The sequence below is a fragment of the Labrus mixtus genome, chromosome 10 (genome assembly GCF_963584025.1).
Source record: "Labrus mixtus chromosome 10, fLabMix1.1, whole genome shotgun sequence".
Classification (NCBI taxonomy): Eukaryota; Metazoa; Chordata; class Actinopteri; order Labriformes; family Labridae; genus Labrus; species Labrus mixtus.
Genome location: NC_083621.1, coordinates 17064138 through 17081519, shown reverse-complemented (window position 1 = coordinate 17081519; position 17382 = coordinate 17064138). Strand labels below are relative to the sequence as shown.

Genomic DNA, 17382 nt, shown 5'->3' with positions numbered 1-17382 from the left:
ACATGGATTCAACGTTACCAATCTGGTGAGAAAGTTAAAAGTGAACTTGCGTCTATTTTAGATACAAGTCCTGCTTTAACTTCAGTACCAACAAAAAAAAACTGTTCCTTTCTGTCTATGGTTGATTATGGTACCATATTGTACCCACCCATTTCACGCAGTATAGCACTAATGTGCTTTACAAAATGTACATTATTAATCCTAACCTTCAGCCCTGAATCCAACACATCCCCCCCTCTATGCTGTGACCAACATGTCCCTCAGTCCCAGGTGCTGGAGGATCCGTAGAATGAAGGCTATCAACCCTGAGGCAATAGCTCACTCTGTCAGTCAGCTTTCAAGTCAATCACAGCTTCCAGGTGTGGAAGTACAAAACCGTGGGCTATTAAAACTGCTGCCCCCTGTCACACACACACACACACACACACACACACACACACACACACACACACACACACACACACACACACACACACACACACACACACACACACACACACACACACACACACACACACACACACACACACACGCCAGAATACCTTTTCAGCTGATGCACGGTGGGCTGGATTGATAGTCTGTGTGTGTGTGAACCCTGTGGGCTGCCACACTGTGCAGCCGCCCTGGATAATGAAAATTCAATAATGCGCTTGAATACTCTATCAGCGTTGTGTGGAAAGTGATGAAATGCTGAAGGATGACAGATTTTTTCACATGATCTGCAGGACTCAGCCTGGAGGTAAGGATGTGTGTATAAGGTCATGAGGAAAATATTAATGTGAAAATGATTGATTTTGACTGATGTATTTCAAGATAAAGTACACTACCTTCATCCTTGAGGGTTCCTGTAGTAATGAACAAGGTACATTTCTACATTTGCTGGCCATGTTGAAAATTAGTGACTTCTGGACCAAGTGCTAATTCAATAAGTAATATGAAATAATGCACAATAAGGCGCAATTTTTTTTTTTTTTTAAAGTTAAGTGGCCTACTAAGTATCTGACAAACGCACAGCTGTGTTACTGCTCTAGCCTGGAAAAGCAATGCTATACCACCATCTTGTGGTCAAAAAAGGCATAACAGTTGGACAATGTGATCTTTTTGCAGATTTGAGAAATGATGGATAACTGTGATAGAAATGCTTTGTGGATATTGTTAATAAAATATGATGCATAAATTCACAAAGATATGCTACGAGACATAAAAACAACTTTTAATAAATAAAACCAACAGCTCACCTCTTGCGAGCAGAGAACTGTCGTCATGATAATATCTGTCTCTCCATACTGTAATCTGTTCTGCACATGTTAAATTTACAAATTATCCCTGCACTCATGTTCACTTCATTTGGCTGTCTACTCGCTGTTTATATTGAATAGTTTCTGCTTATAATGTCTACACTCATGCACTTCACAACTCTGTTTTTGCACATTTACATTTAATCTTTCATATTTAATCTTCCTATTTAAGACTAGTAATGCTTAGTTAAATCCTGGTTGTATATATTGACATTCTTAGTTTTGATATCTTTTAGTGCTTATTTACTTTGGATTTAATATTATATTGTGTTTAGATCTAGACAGAGTGTAAAAACGAATTTCCCCTCGCGGGACCAATAAAGTATAAATTATTATATTGTGTGTTTGGATAACCTGTTGATGTAACGCCACAATTTCCCAGTTTGGGATCAATAAAGTAATTCTATTCTATTCAAAGACAAGATAAAGCTGACACAACACAAAATCATTCTAAACTTTAAAAAGGTTACAGCTGGATGATATAGTTTCAACTTTCAAACCACCAACTCAAAGGGAAAATAAAATGCACTTGAGATAATCCATTTATGAGCAGCAAAGACACTTCTGACACACTTTGTATCCTCGCAGCATAAAGGTCGCTTCTAATACCTGCAGGATGGTTGTTTTCACTTTTAGCTGCTTCTTTCGAGAGCCAACACATGTTAAATGGCTTGTTTTAGCAAATACAAATAATGAATAATGCACATTTTCACCCTGTAAATAAGCATACAGGAGAAATGAGGTGGAGAAATCCTAGCAGTCCACCTGCTTCACAGCAACAGGCCAGGGCACGTCATGATGATTTAGGCTTATGACATAAGCTCTGCTGTTCAGATGTGATTTATTAAGATTAGTAAATCATGCTTACAAATAACCCCATTGTTTTCTGTTTAACGTAGACAATACTGCAGGTGATTCAATATTTGAATAGCTGCGTGTGCAAGGCAGACATAGGCTAATTATGTCTTTAAAACCTTTTACAAACTAAACACCTGGTTGCAACACACCCAACTGAAAAATGATACAAGTTAAAGCCTACATTTCACCACTAATGTAATCAACAGCATGACAGCTACACAATACATCAGTCAAAGGATGGATCAACTACAATCAAAGTAAGGCAAAGCCAATATTCAAAAATAATGCATTCAAACAAATAGTCCCACATTTTAAAGTAAGAGGAAATTTAAAGCCAGACAAACACCAACAAAGAAAACAACCAGCAGCCTCATTGGTTTGATATGACAAAGATGAAACACAGCAAATTAAGAAACAATTTGAACTTGCAATGTTGGCAAACAGTGAATACTTACCTTGTTGTAGTGAAGCGGTGATCATTTTCATCTCAGTGAAAAGTTAACAGGTTAAGGTGGTCAGGTGCTTAAACTCCAAAGGCAGGAGAAGAAACGTCAGTTTCTAGTGTGGTTTTTGGCCTACAGTTGGTGATATAGGGGGAACAGTCATATCCGTTGTCTGAGCTCCACTGAAGCTAAATTATTTGGCTTTATGAAAGCTAGCGACCTTGAGAAACACAGGTGAGCAGGTGAGTTACCTCCGAGTTCGCACCTTCGCAACCGGCAGAGCGAGACAGTGGGCGGGGCATCGATACTTCGCTATTAAGCCCCGCCCCTCTAACTCAACAGAACACCAAAAAAAAAAAAACCTGGAAATTTCTGGAAACTCTTTTTAAACTTTTACACTTAGAATATATTTTTCCCCAAGTAATTATTATTTCCATATAGTTCTAAATTCAGTAGTGTTAGAGGGAAAGTTTTTTTTACGAGGCTACATTTCTTCATTATTTTTAAATAAAGAAAAAAATATTTGTATTTTGAAAAAATGTGTTCATTGTTTAAAAAAGATTACCAGTATCTACATTATAGATACTGTTTACATGAAGTGTTTGAGTGAATGGACTGTAATCTATGCTTTTACACTATTTTCAATGTCATTGTTATTAATGTCTAACCAGCTGTTCACTGTTCCTCGTCCTTTACTCCAGCCTGATTAGCTCTATTAGCTCTTTACAAACTTCTTCCTCTAAGACTTTTAAGATTTATGAGTCGTATTTCATTTTTGACTTATTGCCTCTTTGCTTCGCTGTGTTTTGGTGTACACGTGCTGAATAATGGATAATGTTGCAGTAATATCGTTCTGTTTTGTGCACTAAATGTGTTTCTTGTTTCTCTGCATTGGGCACTGTCTTGAGAATTGTTGTTACTGTTGCAGTCTTGACGGTGTTTCTTAATTTATCTTTTTAATGATTATATTAATCACTTGTCGTTATGACTGTTACATTCTTCCTGATAAATACTTTGATAATCCAAAGTTAAAGGTGGATAAAGCTTGTCAATAATACACCACGACTCAAACAGTTTTAATTGTATTACTTTATTTCTGTAGAGTGGTTTCAAGTCGAGTCGAGTCTCATCACAAATCAGATGTGGCAGAAACTAATACAGGACAGCTTCAAGGGAGCAGGAAAAAAAAGATTCAAGATTGACCCAAGATATCCCCACATCTTGGGGGGCAGGGGGGCTGGAAGAAAACCAAAAGAAGAGCAATATGATCTTCAGAGAAATTAAAAAGCTGGTTTGAAAGTGTTAAATTGACTTTAAGGTTTATTATTTCCTCGTCTGTGTTCTTTGAAAGAGCTGCTTTTATTAATCACACTTGAATCAGTCAGTGATTCTCATAATACTTCATTGAATCACAGAGGGTCTGTCATGATGAATCATTATCAAACATAAAACACAAACAATTCATAACTAAGGCATATTCTGGATTAATCACCCCGATGCTGCAGGGAAACAAACAGAGAAAGGAAAAACATCAAACATCTCTGCTTTTAGGACTGAGGATGTGAAGTGTTTAAAACCCCAACACTGAAAAAAAAAAACTGTTCACTCCTGTTGTCTGACAGTCGAGGGTCCTGAAAACACATTTATATAATTTATCCCCATATACACTGAGTTCTGCTCCTTTATGAATGATTACATGGAAAGCATGATTTTACTTAAATTACACAAATCTTTGATTATTTTATCCTTGCTAACAAGTTAAACTGTCTGAATGATCAAAAGTACCAAACAACAAAGGTTTCTTCTTTAAAGTAACCCTAACCCGTGAAGAATAGAAAAAATAACAAAGAAAGATCAACAAATGCAACATGTTCCATGGGTTACCCATTTGATTTTCTACTCTTCTAATGTTTAACATGTTTTCTTCATTATGGTTTTTTTTTTGTCTGACATTTTTGTAACTTTCTTATTCCATAAAAAATAGGGTAAAAAGTCTGGAAGACAAAAATCAAAATCAAAATGACCATTGGATGCCAAAGTGCGTTTTTTTTTTTTAGCATCATATCTGCAGAAGAGAGAAAAGCAGAAACGGGCTGGAGACATCTGTTTGACGATTTAGCATATTTCTAAACAGAGTTAAAGGTGGAGATCAAAGCTCTTTACCAGCAGCACGTCTATTCTCACGCTGCCATCAATGGACACATGAAAACAAAAACAAAAAACAGCATAGATCAGGGTCACTCATTATGGTAACCTCTTGTCCTCCATCCTTTAACCCAACATCTCAAGTTACCATCGTCCATTCCCAACGCAGTGCTTCAAAGATATAAACATTTGTACAATCTTTTAGAAAAAAATTCACATTGAATGTGCTCTATCTGTTATCTGTAAACAGTTCATTCCACAAACAAACATCTCTCTGACAAGGTTCTCCGTCTTTTCTTCCTCAGTAAAACCTCTTGTTCCTCTCCTGCCTCTTCTGGAAAACTACAGCTCCGACCACGGCGCACACGACGATTCCCAGCAGGGCGCAGAGCAGGAGCAGGAACACCTTCCAGCCGGTGAGGGGCGTGCCTCGGAAGTTTCCGGTAGGATCGTCAATGTTGTCTGTGGAGGTACGAGAAAGCACACGCTCACTCCCAACGTTCGACTCAATGGCTTATTTGTGAACGGCTGTTCTGCTTGTGATGGAGTTGTTAAAAATTCATGAGCACAAACTCAGGGTGAGTAGAGGGGGGTAAAGCAGAGGGGGGGGGCACATCTGGGACACCACATGTTGCCGATGAGCCCTCTGGAGTTGTTGTGGGCAAGTCATCAAAACACCTAGGAAGAAGGGCGGCTCCCCGGATGACCCCAGTGATGTTATTGCCTCTCTTTATCCCCTGCCTCAAGTACCCACTACTGTATCCCCCCCCCCTGATTTTATAATGCAGGTTACAAGGGATTAGACCACCTAGTCCTAAAATAGAACTGTATTCCTATATGTTTCTTCTTCTATACTGTAAATAAGAGCAACTGTAATGTCTAAATTCTGATTCTGATTCCTGATTGTGTTGTTGACATAGAAATCTTCAATACAACACTTTCTGCCTTTGCGATTTGCCACTTATTTTATTTGCATCAAAATTAACAGGCATGACTCTCTTGTATTCTCGATTTGCATGACTGGATGTAAATCACTACATTCTGGATGGAGTGAATTTTTAGTTGTAAATAATTGCACAGTGTGAGCGATGACACATGTTTCCCACAGTTAGTCACATGTACTCTCTACATACACAAACAAAACAAGATTCCTGCAGCTTTAATTTACCTTTAGGGGACTTGAGGAGGCTGACGCTGGGCTCAATCTTTGTCCAGTCCTGATTCTCCTCCTCAGGGCTGTGTTCTACCATCAGCTGGTAGAGCTTCATGGAGATGATGTCATGGTTATCTGAAACACAATAAAGAAAGTTCAAACGATTTGACAATGTGGTGAATATGAACTATTTAGAATACCACAAGAATGTCACTTAGAGAAAGTGGTTGATATGATCATTTAAAAAAAAATCACTTTGTATTGATTTTGTTAAAAACTGTTTGTTAGAGTACAGCCTTAAAAGCTCCAACCTACCGGACAGATCTCCCGTAGCTGCCGAGGCCCCAAAGAAATATCCGGTAGGAAGACGAACCCCCCCGATGTCGATGCACTCTTTCCACTCATTCTTGTCTTCCACATCAATCATCACCTGCAGGATATAACTTACATTTAAGTCATGCAATATAGAACTGCAAAAAAATATCTTTCTATCAAAGAAAAATAAACTTTTAAATCCTCAAAATCATGAAAAAGAAAGTAGGTGCTTTAGAATATTTTTTTAATATCTAGCAGCATCCTGGTAGAAATAAAAAAGAGATTGTTTAAATACCGTGAGTCTCTCTCTGGAGTAGCGGATGGCGAGGTATGTGTCATGATCTCTGTTCCTGATCTCAGCGGAGCAGCCTCCCAGCTCCGACGATCGGCCATCTTTGCCGTGGTCGTAGTTCACTGAACCGTTGTTCACCATGGCTGAAATAAACGGGAAGGACCGCTGGCAACAGAAGAGATCAAAATCAACAACTAAAGCTTAACACATCCATTGTACATGTCTTTTTAAATAAAGATGATGGACAAATGAATAAATAAAAGAAGTCCACAGTGTACTGCTGGAGAAGCCCTTAGCATCAAGTGAGAAAATAAATATGATGCACTTTATTTTAGGGTTCCACATCAGGTTTAACATTTTGAGAAATAGGAGAAAATGATTTATCCAGTTTGAAAAAATCTGAAAATTGGCATGTGGAAAAAAGAGGTTTCCAAGATAACATGAACGATATCAGTCATGTTCATTACGTGGGGAGTGGCTGCACTTCTGCCCCTTGTGGTCAAAATAAGCATTACAATGTTGATCCCTTCAAAATATCAGTCTGGGAAAAGGAAAGGAAAAAAACTGAATGTAACAAAACTTTTATTCGCCCTTGGTCAAACTTTTTGTATTCTTCCAACTCTATTTTCATCCGTTATGAATGAAAGTTTTTATTGAAAGAATTATTCAAATAATTAGTAAAATTATGCGAGATAGACATTTTTAGAAAAAAGATTTTGCTGAATGTATTTTCTCACTTGTCGCTCAGGGCTCCTGCACATATCAGCTCATGTTTCTGTATTCACAGAGGCTACTTTCACACTGCAGGAACTTATACCTTTAAATATTAATATGAACCTATACTTATCTACATTTAATCTCTGACAGAGATAATTAACTGGCTGATAGCTGGAAACAGTTAGACTTGAATTTGTTAATTTGAAGTAAGCTAGATGCTTCTGGGTCTGTTTTAGCTTCACATAATGACCATATAGTCCAGACGTGCAGAGATTAAAAAACAAAGGATCCAACTCCAATGAGGAACAACAACAAAGCAGAACATTTTAAACTGCAATGTGAAAGTAGTGAAGTATCAGAATGTACTCATAGAGCCACAAAATGATGTTTAACAACAAGGGAACTGTCTGACAGCCATCATGCCAAAAAAACAGGATTTAGTTTCTGCAGTAGAAAATGTGCAAAAATAAATGCAGTTTTTACTCTTTAACATGCAGAAAAAACTTCCAACAACATGCTGACTCCGAGTAAAAAGAAAAGAAAAACAAGTTGCGACAACATGCTGACGATTCGACCTGAGCAACCACTCACATCGGTGGCATCATCGTTAGAATAAGTATCTATAAAAACGGCCAGCCCGTGGAAGAGAGCATTGTTGGAAAACACGGGCCCTGTGAAGAAATAAGCAGGTCAATCACCCAGAGTCACACACACACACTTACATCCATCCCATGGAGATCATTGCGGAAGGTATCCAAAAACATAGCCAGCCCAAGAAACTGATCTTGGTTTCCAAACACAGGGCCTAGGATGGAGGCAGACATGAGGTGAGACATGAGCACACAGGTCGAGACACTTTACTGTGGGCAGCAGTGAAGAAGGCGAGCGGAGATGATGAACACAAACATCTAAACATGATGGAAAAATAAGCTTAACGATGGAGCAGGAGCAATGCGTGTAAAGGGGGGGATTCACGTACTTTTAAAACGTGGGGACTAATTTTCTAATTTTGGTGTCTGGATGACTCAAAGGCACAGAGAGTTCTGGATCCCAACGTAAAGGATGCGTGCGAGTATATGGATAGTGATGGTTATATAGTATAAAATGTATGTTTCTATTTTCATACATAAGGAAGAATAAATAAGCATTTAGCGTCGGAAAACTTATTGACATTACTTCTACATATATTCACAAAAGAGAAAGATGCTTTATTTGACCAGAATCAGCCATGACATCGCTCCTTTCATAACCACCAGACTCCATTGAAAAAAAAAACAGTCGTTTTACTTCACAGAACACGAGTCACTGGTCAAACACCGCCTAAATTAGTTTGTTTATTCTGTGTTTTTGTTGGTGTTGGTGGTGTTTACCATGGTGTAGATCAAATACAGTACTTGTTTAGCGAGCGTTACACAAATAAACCTAAGGGCTAGAGGAGCAACCCCTCCTGTTTCTAGCTGGCAGAATGACTTTTTTTATTTATTAAGCACAATGTCAAGAAGCGTCAGGTCTCTTGTTCCATGTGCTGAGCTCTGTAATAATCTTATGAAGTACGACAGCAAGGGCGATCACACCCGGTCTGCGTTAATGCTTTAAGGTTTCTAGCCATGTAGGTAGAATTAAGGGTGGCAGGTAGGGGGGATCCCTGTATGCATCGTTTAACAATGTGGTAGCTAATAATGCATGGTTTAGAAATATTAGACTGTTCTCTTTTTTTTTCTTTGCAAATGTTCTTACATTAGACTAACTTGCTTTTTTTCTCATGCAGTTTTGTTTTTTATTCAAGCTATGCTTTACTCAAAGACTTCTGATGCAGCTGCAGCATGTGAAGCCTTATTAGTGATTTTATAAATGTATTTTATATTAAGAGCAACATAGGTTAAGCAGGCAAAGTGAAGTGGCTGAACGACGAGCTGCAGGTACAGCTGAGTTTGCAATTTTGTGTAAATTCAAAGATCAACCATCTGATGCAAGAAGGTTCATCAAAACATGAATGTGATATCAAAGCTGGGTGAGATTCTTCCACAAAAGCCGGAACTCAAAAGAGAGAATGACATTACCTGGATGCAGTCTGTCCTTTGTGTACCAGAGAGCGATGCCGTCGCCGTGGAGATTCTTCTTGCCTGACCCGTGAATCTTAAACTGCACATGCATCTCCCAGTCTTTCAGGTGACACGGCTGCAGACCAAAAAAAGACACAACAGTTTTTTTCTGTAGCAGCAATGAGGGCTTACAAAATGTGTAAATGAAGAATCTCAATGATGAGAGCTTCTTTCTTTGTTTAACATCTGTCACTTTTAAAGAGACTTCATTGGTTCTCAACAGAGAGTTACTTCTGACAGTTTATATTTTGTGCAAATACGTTTCAGAAAAACCGACACTTGAGTACGGCAACAACCACTTTCTGGATATTATTTGAAAATGTAATTTTTTACAGTTTAAAGAGGCAAAAATGTAATTACTGGTTTGCTGATTCATTATTCACCTTAATCCCCGGAATTCTTGCTGATAAAAATTGAGATGTTTTAAAGATTGATATCTCTTTCAAACAGACATGGAGAGGAAATCAGACACAACTATTTCAACTTGTGTCTTAATGACGAAAGATGCTTCAGTAAGATTCAGGCTGAGAGAGCTGAAAAACACACACTTGAATAAAAAGGACAATTTATCCCAGTCAGACTAGACGTGTGACTTAAGCCTGATTCAAAGTGGCACTTCCAATGTACACAGAGGTCGTACGGTTTCTTTGCCATTATTACATTAAATTCTGAGTGCTCGGGTGTCTGTGATCCTTGGGCAATTACACTAGCTGGCCTACACGTAGATTTAACAGTAATGAAGTAATAAGCAGGATTTTATATTTATAGTATCTTCTCACCACAGTGTTCCAGATGGATCCCTGTCTGCTCCTCTCATCTGGTGTGAGTCTGACGTACGAGCTGGTCACCAACGTGCTTCCCCAGAAGTCCCACTGACTGCTATGTCCGCTGCCAACACCTGCAGGACGAACGAGAAAACACATCAGGGCACGTGAGAAAGCAGAGGAGAGAAATCGATGTGTCTCAGAGGTGTCTGAAGGTTCATCTCAGAACAGTATCACTTTAGTTATTGAGCATACCTCCTCCACGCTCACTTCCTTCAAGAAATCCCTAAAAACTCACCTCTTCAACACTGCCTACAACCACTAACATCCACCACGCCCCCCCCTCCTTACATTACTCCGTTGTCCTGTCCTCTTTGAGTTTTTAGAAAAGCGCTATATAAAACTAATGTATTGGGCCGCTGGTGGCGCAGTGGTTGGTGCACGCGCCCCATGTATGGAGGCTGTGGTCCTCAAAGCGGGCGGCCCGGGTTCAAATCTGGCCTGTGGCTCCTTTCCCGCATGTCATTCCCTACTCTCTCTCTCTCCCTCCCTGATTTCCAACTCTATCCAGCTGTCCTATCTCTCAAATAAAGGCACAAAAAAAAAAAAATAAAAAAAAAATAAAAAAAACGAATGTATTATCATTATTATTATTATTATTATTATTATTATCTGCATATCAGCAGCAAAATTGTGCAAAGTGTCCCACTTAAATGAAAAGCTTATTTTAACGGCGAGCTGACTATTTTAGCCACAACAACCTGTAAATCATGTAAAACAGGAATGTTTCACTTTTATTCCCTCAGGTGTCTTCATTTCAAACACCTTGAATGTAATAATAATAATAATGATATAATAATAATTAACAGCGCAGCCTTAACCTGAACTCTTTGCTGCAGCTGCTTCGGTTTTAGATAATCTAAGAAAACCAAAGAGTTTCAAATGTCGCTGAATAACTTCTAAAAACTTAGCTGCTGATTAGAGGAGTGGAAACAATAACAGGTTAGCCCAGCAGCTAACTGGTCCGTGTTACCTTGGTAAGGTTTCATTAACGAGTGCTCTCTCTTCAGATGTTCCGCGTTACCGTCTGTTATATCACAGCTCACAAAACACACCCCGAATATCAGGAAGACCAGTGCTCCTCTCAGAAATACTCCAAAGTTCCCCATTTTGTTCAAAAAGCTTCGGAGAGTAACTCTCGTATCCAAAATGTTTCTCGAAACTCCATATATCGAGCCGGTCCGTCTGACATTACCGCCCGGGTGGAAACCAGACAGACGCAGACTGTTACAGCCACACTTCATTGACAAGGGGACGTTTATTTACCCCATGTGTATATAAAAAATATACACATTTTAAATACAATAACCTGAACAGTCTAAAAACATAATTAGCAATACACATTTTAAATCAGATGATCCGACGGAGAGTCTAAACTATGTATGTTCCCGGACGGAAGATTTTACTAGACGGCAGATTGTTACAAGCCAATCAGAGACGCGCACATCGAAAATTAGGACCAATCAGAGAGCAGGTGTAGTCTATTTATTTTCCACTAGATGGCGACCGAGGCTAAAGATAAAAACAACGGTACAGAAGTCTGTGTAGTTTCTCTCCAGACTCTCGGGCATTTAGAAATAATATAGAGGACACAAGTGGCAGACAAGACTAATTAATGCATATTAGACATTTATATTGCCTACATCCACAACCTTGGACAGACCAATAAATAATAATAATAATAATGCATGAATAAATTATCACTCAATGATAAGATAAAAACATTAACATGCTCTTTTTGCCAAAGAACATACATTGAATTGTTCTTGAAAAAGATATGTTTATATCTAACCATGCTCTAGCTACAGTACAGTAGGCACTACGCTTCTCTGTTTCTGGGTGTTCTAACTGGATAAAGCATCATTCATCACCAACGAAATCTCAGAAAGTTTCATCAGAATCATGTTTTACCCAGAAATATTCTGGTTTCTCTCTATTACGGTTACATTTATCCCTTTCTCTCGTACTGCAACATAGTCTGGGGAAGTATCTCCAAAACAAACCTTTTAAAACATCTTCAACAAAGAATCTTCTACATAATAGCTCTGTAATGTTTTTGCCAAATAATCAAGTTCACAGTTAATTTACTAGAATTTCATCTGATTTTCAAACACATTCACAAAAATATTTGAGCCTAAAATGTAAGAGTTTTGTATTTCAATTGCATATAACATTTCTATAAAAATTTTAGTGTGAAAAGTACAGAGTAATAGACAAAGTAATAAACATCATGCCAAATAAAACACATACATATTACTTGATTATGTTTTATGTGATTAATAATAAACTGAATGTGTTTAAAATAGTCATTGGAGCATTATAAAATGAAATACATATTTAAATCAGTGGGTACAGTAAGTACAACACATTCAAATCAATTTAAACTTTAGCTCAGCACTTCAGTAAATCAATGCAGGAACTTATGGAGTTTTCTTTTGTATCTTTTTATAGAAAGGTTTGTTTCAGGATGAATTTAACACAATGAATTTATCAGAATAATTGGTAATAAATAACAAAACGATGATAGCATATTGGCTGTTAGCATCATCATAACGATCAAAACAACAGAACTCACGCTTCATAAAGGACGGTATTGAAACAGCACTTTGAGTAGCTGCGCTGACTTTAGCAAATACAGCAGGAATTATTGATTGATCGATCGATTGGAGGTTGGAATAAAATAACAAGGAATTTAAGATAATAATTACAGACCAATTTTAAACAGTATGGTGCAACAGAAAGAAGAATGCAAGTACTACTGACATGAAGTAAGACTGATAGCCTACATATTATTTTAGTTTTTTGGGGGGAAAAACTTTCCAAAACTCATTTGAAGAGCTGAGATGTTGTGTTGTTTGTCAGGTGTTGTGCTGCCGGCAGTTTTCTCTTCCTTGGATACCAAGATACATCCAAACATCCCAAGATCTCAAAGCTTGTTAGAGACTGAGACTTCCTCTCTTTAATGATCTACAGCAAAACATTTTCTGTCCGTAGGAAAACGTGAGGAAAACAAGTGTTGTGCTCTCTCTGCAGCTGCAGAAGGTTCTAAGAATTCTTAGTGATCAGTTTTCTTTGATGGACGTTTACAGTTTTTCTTAACACCCGATACCATAAATTCCTTGTTTGAAGTACATCATTATACATTTAGAGACTAGAAGCATGTTTTTTAAAGTCTATAATATATATAGTCTGCTATTAGAGATTAATTTTTCCAGACGTAAGGCATTAACAACACATTCATTCACACACAAAAAGGAGGTGGCTTCATAGTGGTTTCCATCACAGTTGCTGGCATAGACTTTATAAAACATGGACGTAGTCTCTGTGATGTAACCCAATGGTTTATGAAGAGGCACTATGAAGCCAAACTTTTGATTAATTCAAAGATTTACAAATAAATTGATGAGATATAGAGATCACAACAGTTTTTTTATACCAGTATGTTAACGTGTTTATTTCTGCTGTAAAAATATTATTTCTTACGATGGGAGTAATGGGGACTCTTTGTCTTTTGGAGCCGACCTCAAGTGGACACTTGAGGAATTGCAGGTTTTTGCAGTTAAGCACTGGATTCATTGTTCAACACTGTAGGTTGCTGCTTGGATGTTGGTCATATGTTAAGACTGGTTGAAACAGCAGTTCTTTGCAAGAAATCAAACGACAACATTGGTGAAAAAAAAGAGTTTGCAGGTCCGTTTTGCTGCACAAACATCTGCTAAAAACACTCCGTCTCTAAGACTGAATGGAAGAAATAAGGTTGATCATTGGGAAAATTTCCTTTAATGCTTTATGACCAGAACAGAGAAAAGGACAGCTCATTATTCCACTCAATTTTACCCGGAGCACAGTACAGTATTACAATAAAATTAGAATGGATTTCAATCCAGCACACCTCTTATCTAGTTGAGGTCTGTCCTCACATATGACAACACAGCAGACTGACTGATGTGTGTTAAATGAGTTAGACAGCAGAATTACTCTGATTAACTAGACACACATGACATGTCATACAGTGGAAGCCGACTGACAGTCATGTGCACACAGTAAAGCGCATACACACAAGATAAACAGACAGATGCACAATCTAAAACCAGAACAGCTGCAGATGAAAAAAAGCTGCTTTCCAGAATGTGCAAAAATATTTTACAAGAATGATAAATATTCCCAGTAGACACATTAAAACATGACAGGTTAGGGTTGTTATGATAGCAGATTTTTTTTTACTTTGATACAATACTAATAAAAAATCAACCAATATCGAGGCCTGTTTCGACACCACTGCTGAAACATGTTAAGTCCTAGGTCTCCAACACTGGGTCATTTCCAAGTGGCAGCCTCCGGTGTTGTCTGATTAGCTCATGTCTGTGAATTGTTTGGTAACTCATCTATTTTGGTTTTATGAAGGATAAAGTTATCCACAATCAGGCTGGAAATGGTACTTGTTTTTTTTTTGGTACCAGGCTGTAAACATGCTAATTTCTGCTGTGAAAACAGGTTTTTCGCCTGTTGTGTGTGACTTCCTGGGCTCCTGTAGCCAGCCTCTAGTGGATACTCGACGCACTGCAGGATTTTGCACTTCTTCATTGGCTTCATTCTTCAAGACCGGAGGTAGCAGCTAAGCACCAGAAAACACATAAATCTGCCATCGTAGACGATAAAAATAGCTTTCAGGTCTGTCTACGTACGTCGGCGGAACATCTCATAATGTGGAATGAGATGGAGTCACATAACTTATTGGTCTGCCTGTCTGTCTTTTTCACTCTCGCCACCTGAATGACGCCATAAACGTCCTCGCCGCTCCAATGACATCCCTGTGACTCACCAGTCTGCAGGAAAAAAAATCATTAAACCGAGCGTTTAACAGCACACTCATCTGATTTTATTGGACTGAAACAGATGTGGAGAGCTGATATGTCTAACTGGAGATGTTGGATTCATCGTCAGGTTACATTTGAGTGTACCAGCTTAACAGAGAACAACAAAAACACCTGTTTTACCGTCAAGAAGTCCGTGTTATGCAACCAGTGGGAAAAAAACGCCCTCAGAACATGTACTGCTGTATAATGACTTCCAGTTTTAACGATGTGGTAGAAATAGTATCTGCTGTGTTTTCTCAAATGCACAAACAAAACACAGCGGATTCACACTCAGCACTCAGAGGCAATTTAAAGTAAAACAGGGAAGTGTGGAAAAGCTAGAAAAAAAAAAACAAATCAACAGAATTTCATTGTCAAATAAATACCAAAGTAAGTGGTATAAAAAAAAATGACATAGCAAAGATGAACCAGAAGTCCTCTGGAGTAAAACACTAATTAATTCAAATGTAGATTTAATCAAGATGAAAGTTATTGTTCAGGTCTCATCTTTTTTTTTAATCTACAAAGTTGAATGGATCGTATACTGCAGTGTGACCAGTATACCAAACAATGCTAAGAGATCGATTTATTTTATTTTTTAAATTGTTGTAATCTGCTCCAAGTTTTGTGCAGTGACCACCATCAACCACTGAACACGACCTGACGCGACTGAGAACTCACCCACATTCAGCGTTTATTGTAAGCCGCCCCTTGTCTGTGGAAAGCGCTGGGTTACACAGTGACTCTGAGCACGCCTGTCTGCACCCCTTTTTTAACAGCTTTTGTCCCTCATCAGGTCATAATCCTGCATGTAAAGAAAACAGTGGTAAACCTCGTAGAGCGCTGGTAACCAGCGGAGGAGGATATAGCCTGACTCTAGGCAAATTGGTAGCAGGCTGGGGGTCCGTACTTCTCCATTGTCGCTACCGTAGGCTGAGAGCTCAACTGTGGCTCTACATGGTAAACAGATGACGCTAGAAAGAGCTATAGATGAGATCAGAAACTACACAGTGTGGACTTTACTGAACACAACCAGAAATCAAACTGTTTAAAATCACACGTGTACCGGTGTGATTTTTTTTCAATGTTTTGTTACAGAGTTAAACTATTTCTGCAACATTATCCACTGAAAACATGTAGGCTATACAATATTTACGTTTTGTTCTTAACCTCACCCTTCTTTCTTACAAGGACCATGCATTAAAAACAAATTTAGAACTAATACTGAACATTTGACTTTGTTGTGAAAAAGCTCATTTAAAGTGATCTTTAGTCTGCGCTCATTTTCTTCTCTTGGATGCTTTTCCGTTATGATGCTCCTTCAAGTATATATAAAATCCTTCTTTGAGGAAAAACATTTTACTCCAAAGCTTTAAGCACATTTATGTGAAATGGTTTATTATGTAAACTGTATAAATCAAGCTTGGTTACCACCAAATTCAGGTAGTGCAGACTTCCGTGAGTATTGAAAACAGCTGGGATATGTCGCTTCATGAAACCACTTGAAAGCAATGAAACCTAAATGTAGAAAGAAAGCTGAGACAAAACTGGAAAAAAAAAAAAGTTGTAATGAATGATTCAGTTTGAGCTCTCACTGCAGCATGAGCAGCATCTACGTAGCCCGGACATGTCACTGAACCTAACACACTCTTTTACTGTACACCGGTGTTTGATGTTGTCTGGGCGTCACTTGGCGTCAGACATTAAAGCTCTCGGGGCCGCAGCATCAATCTGCAGGAATCACTCCTCCTGACGGCAGCTTTATTACTTCACCTTCATCTCTCATCACCCTCGCACACGCAATGACCTGGAAATCCTCTCCTGTGCTGCCCCAAATATGCTCAAACTGATTTAAACTTCACTTTAGAGTTGTTGTTTTTTTTCCATTTGATTTTCTTTTGTGCTCCAGCTGATATTGATTTCTCTGGTCTTGTGTGGCTTTTCATCGCTCCTCTGTGATCTCTTCTTTTATTCTCCTCTGCTCGTAGTTTTTATCCTTTGATATCTGATCCAAATGAAACTGGCTTTGGGTTTACAGAAGCTGCTTCCAAATACTTAAAACCATGGGCTCCATTCCACACCTGTAACCTCACAACCTTTGGGTACTGTTATGTAATCCATACTCATGAATAAGTTACGCAAGTATTTCCTTTTTTTATTCAAGTACAAGATGTCTGTGGTTCAAAGCTATAAGCTAAGTTGTAGTAAATAAGCTGAATGCACGAACACCAATTTTATCACTTCATCTGGAAAACATGTGGGGTCTCTCTCTGATGACCCCTTTCACCCCTACTTAATGTGCAAAATGGTTTAGTCCACCCAGCGCAACTTCACAGGATCAATCTCACTGCAGTTTAGTGCCAAATGCTGCAACACTGT

At 38.4% G+C, this 17382-nt stretch overlaps 1 protein-coding gene across 2 annotated transcripts; it reads right to left on the bottom strand.

Annotated features, from left to right (window-relative positions):
• Positions 1-3670: 3670 nt before the first annotated feature.
• Positions 3671-11406, bottom strand: lman2 (lectin, mannose-binding 2). 2 transcript variants are annotated; one of them, XM_061048566.1, is made up of 8 exons: positions 11121-11406; positions 10103-10221; positions 9282-9399; positions 7944-8026; positions 6508-6669; positions 6213-6327; positions 5913-6032; positions 3671-5206 (listed from the first exon to the last, which is right to left on the bottom strand). In XM_061048566.1, exons 1-8 carry the CDS (start codon positions 11389-11391, stop codon positions 5046-5048), a joined length of 1149 nt encoding a protein of 382 aa, XP_060904549.1. In that variant the 5' UTR covers positions 11392-11406; the 3' UTR covers positions 3671-5045. The 2 variants fall into 2 exon arrangements, with proteins under 2 accessions (XP_060904549.1, XP_060904550.1); XM_061048567.1 differs by lacking the exon at positions 7944-8026 and adding an exon at positions 7813-7892 and having other exon boundaries at positions 11121-11348.
• Positions 11407-17382: the final 5976 nt, after the last annotated feature.

What these genes read in the sequence shown, in the direction of transcription:
- lman2 (XM_061048566.1), bottom strand. Translation starts at nt 11,391, where the DNA reads ATGAAGTGTGGCTGTAACAGTCTGCGTCTGTCTGGTTTCCACCCGGGC. An exon ending in GATCCATCTGGAACACTGTG is followed by an intron (nt 9,400 to 10,102) that starts GTGAGAAGATAC and finishes TTTGGTCTGCAG; the next exon opens with CCGTGTCACCTGAAAGACTG. An exon ending in ACTCCAGAGAGAGACTCACG is followed by an intron (nt 6,328 to 6,507) that starts GTATTTAAACAA and finishes TATATCCTGCAG; the next exon opens with GTGATGATTGATGTGGAAGA.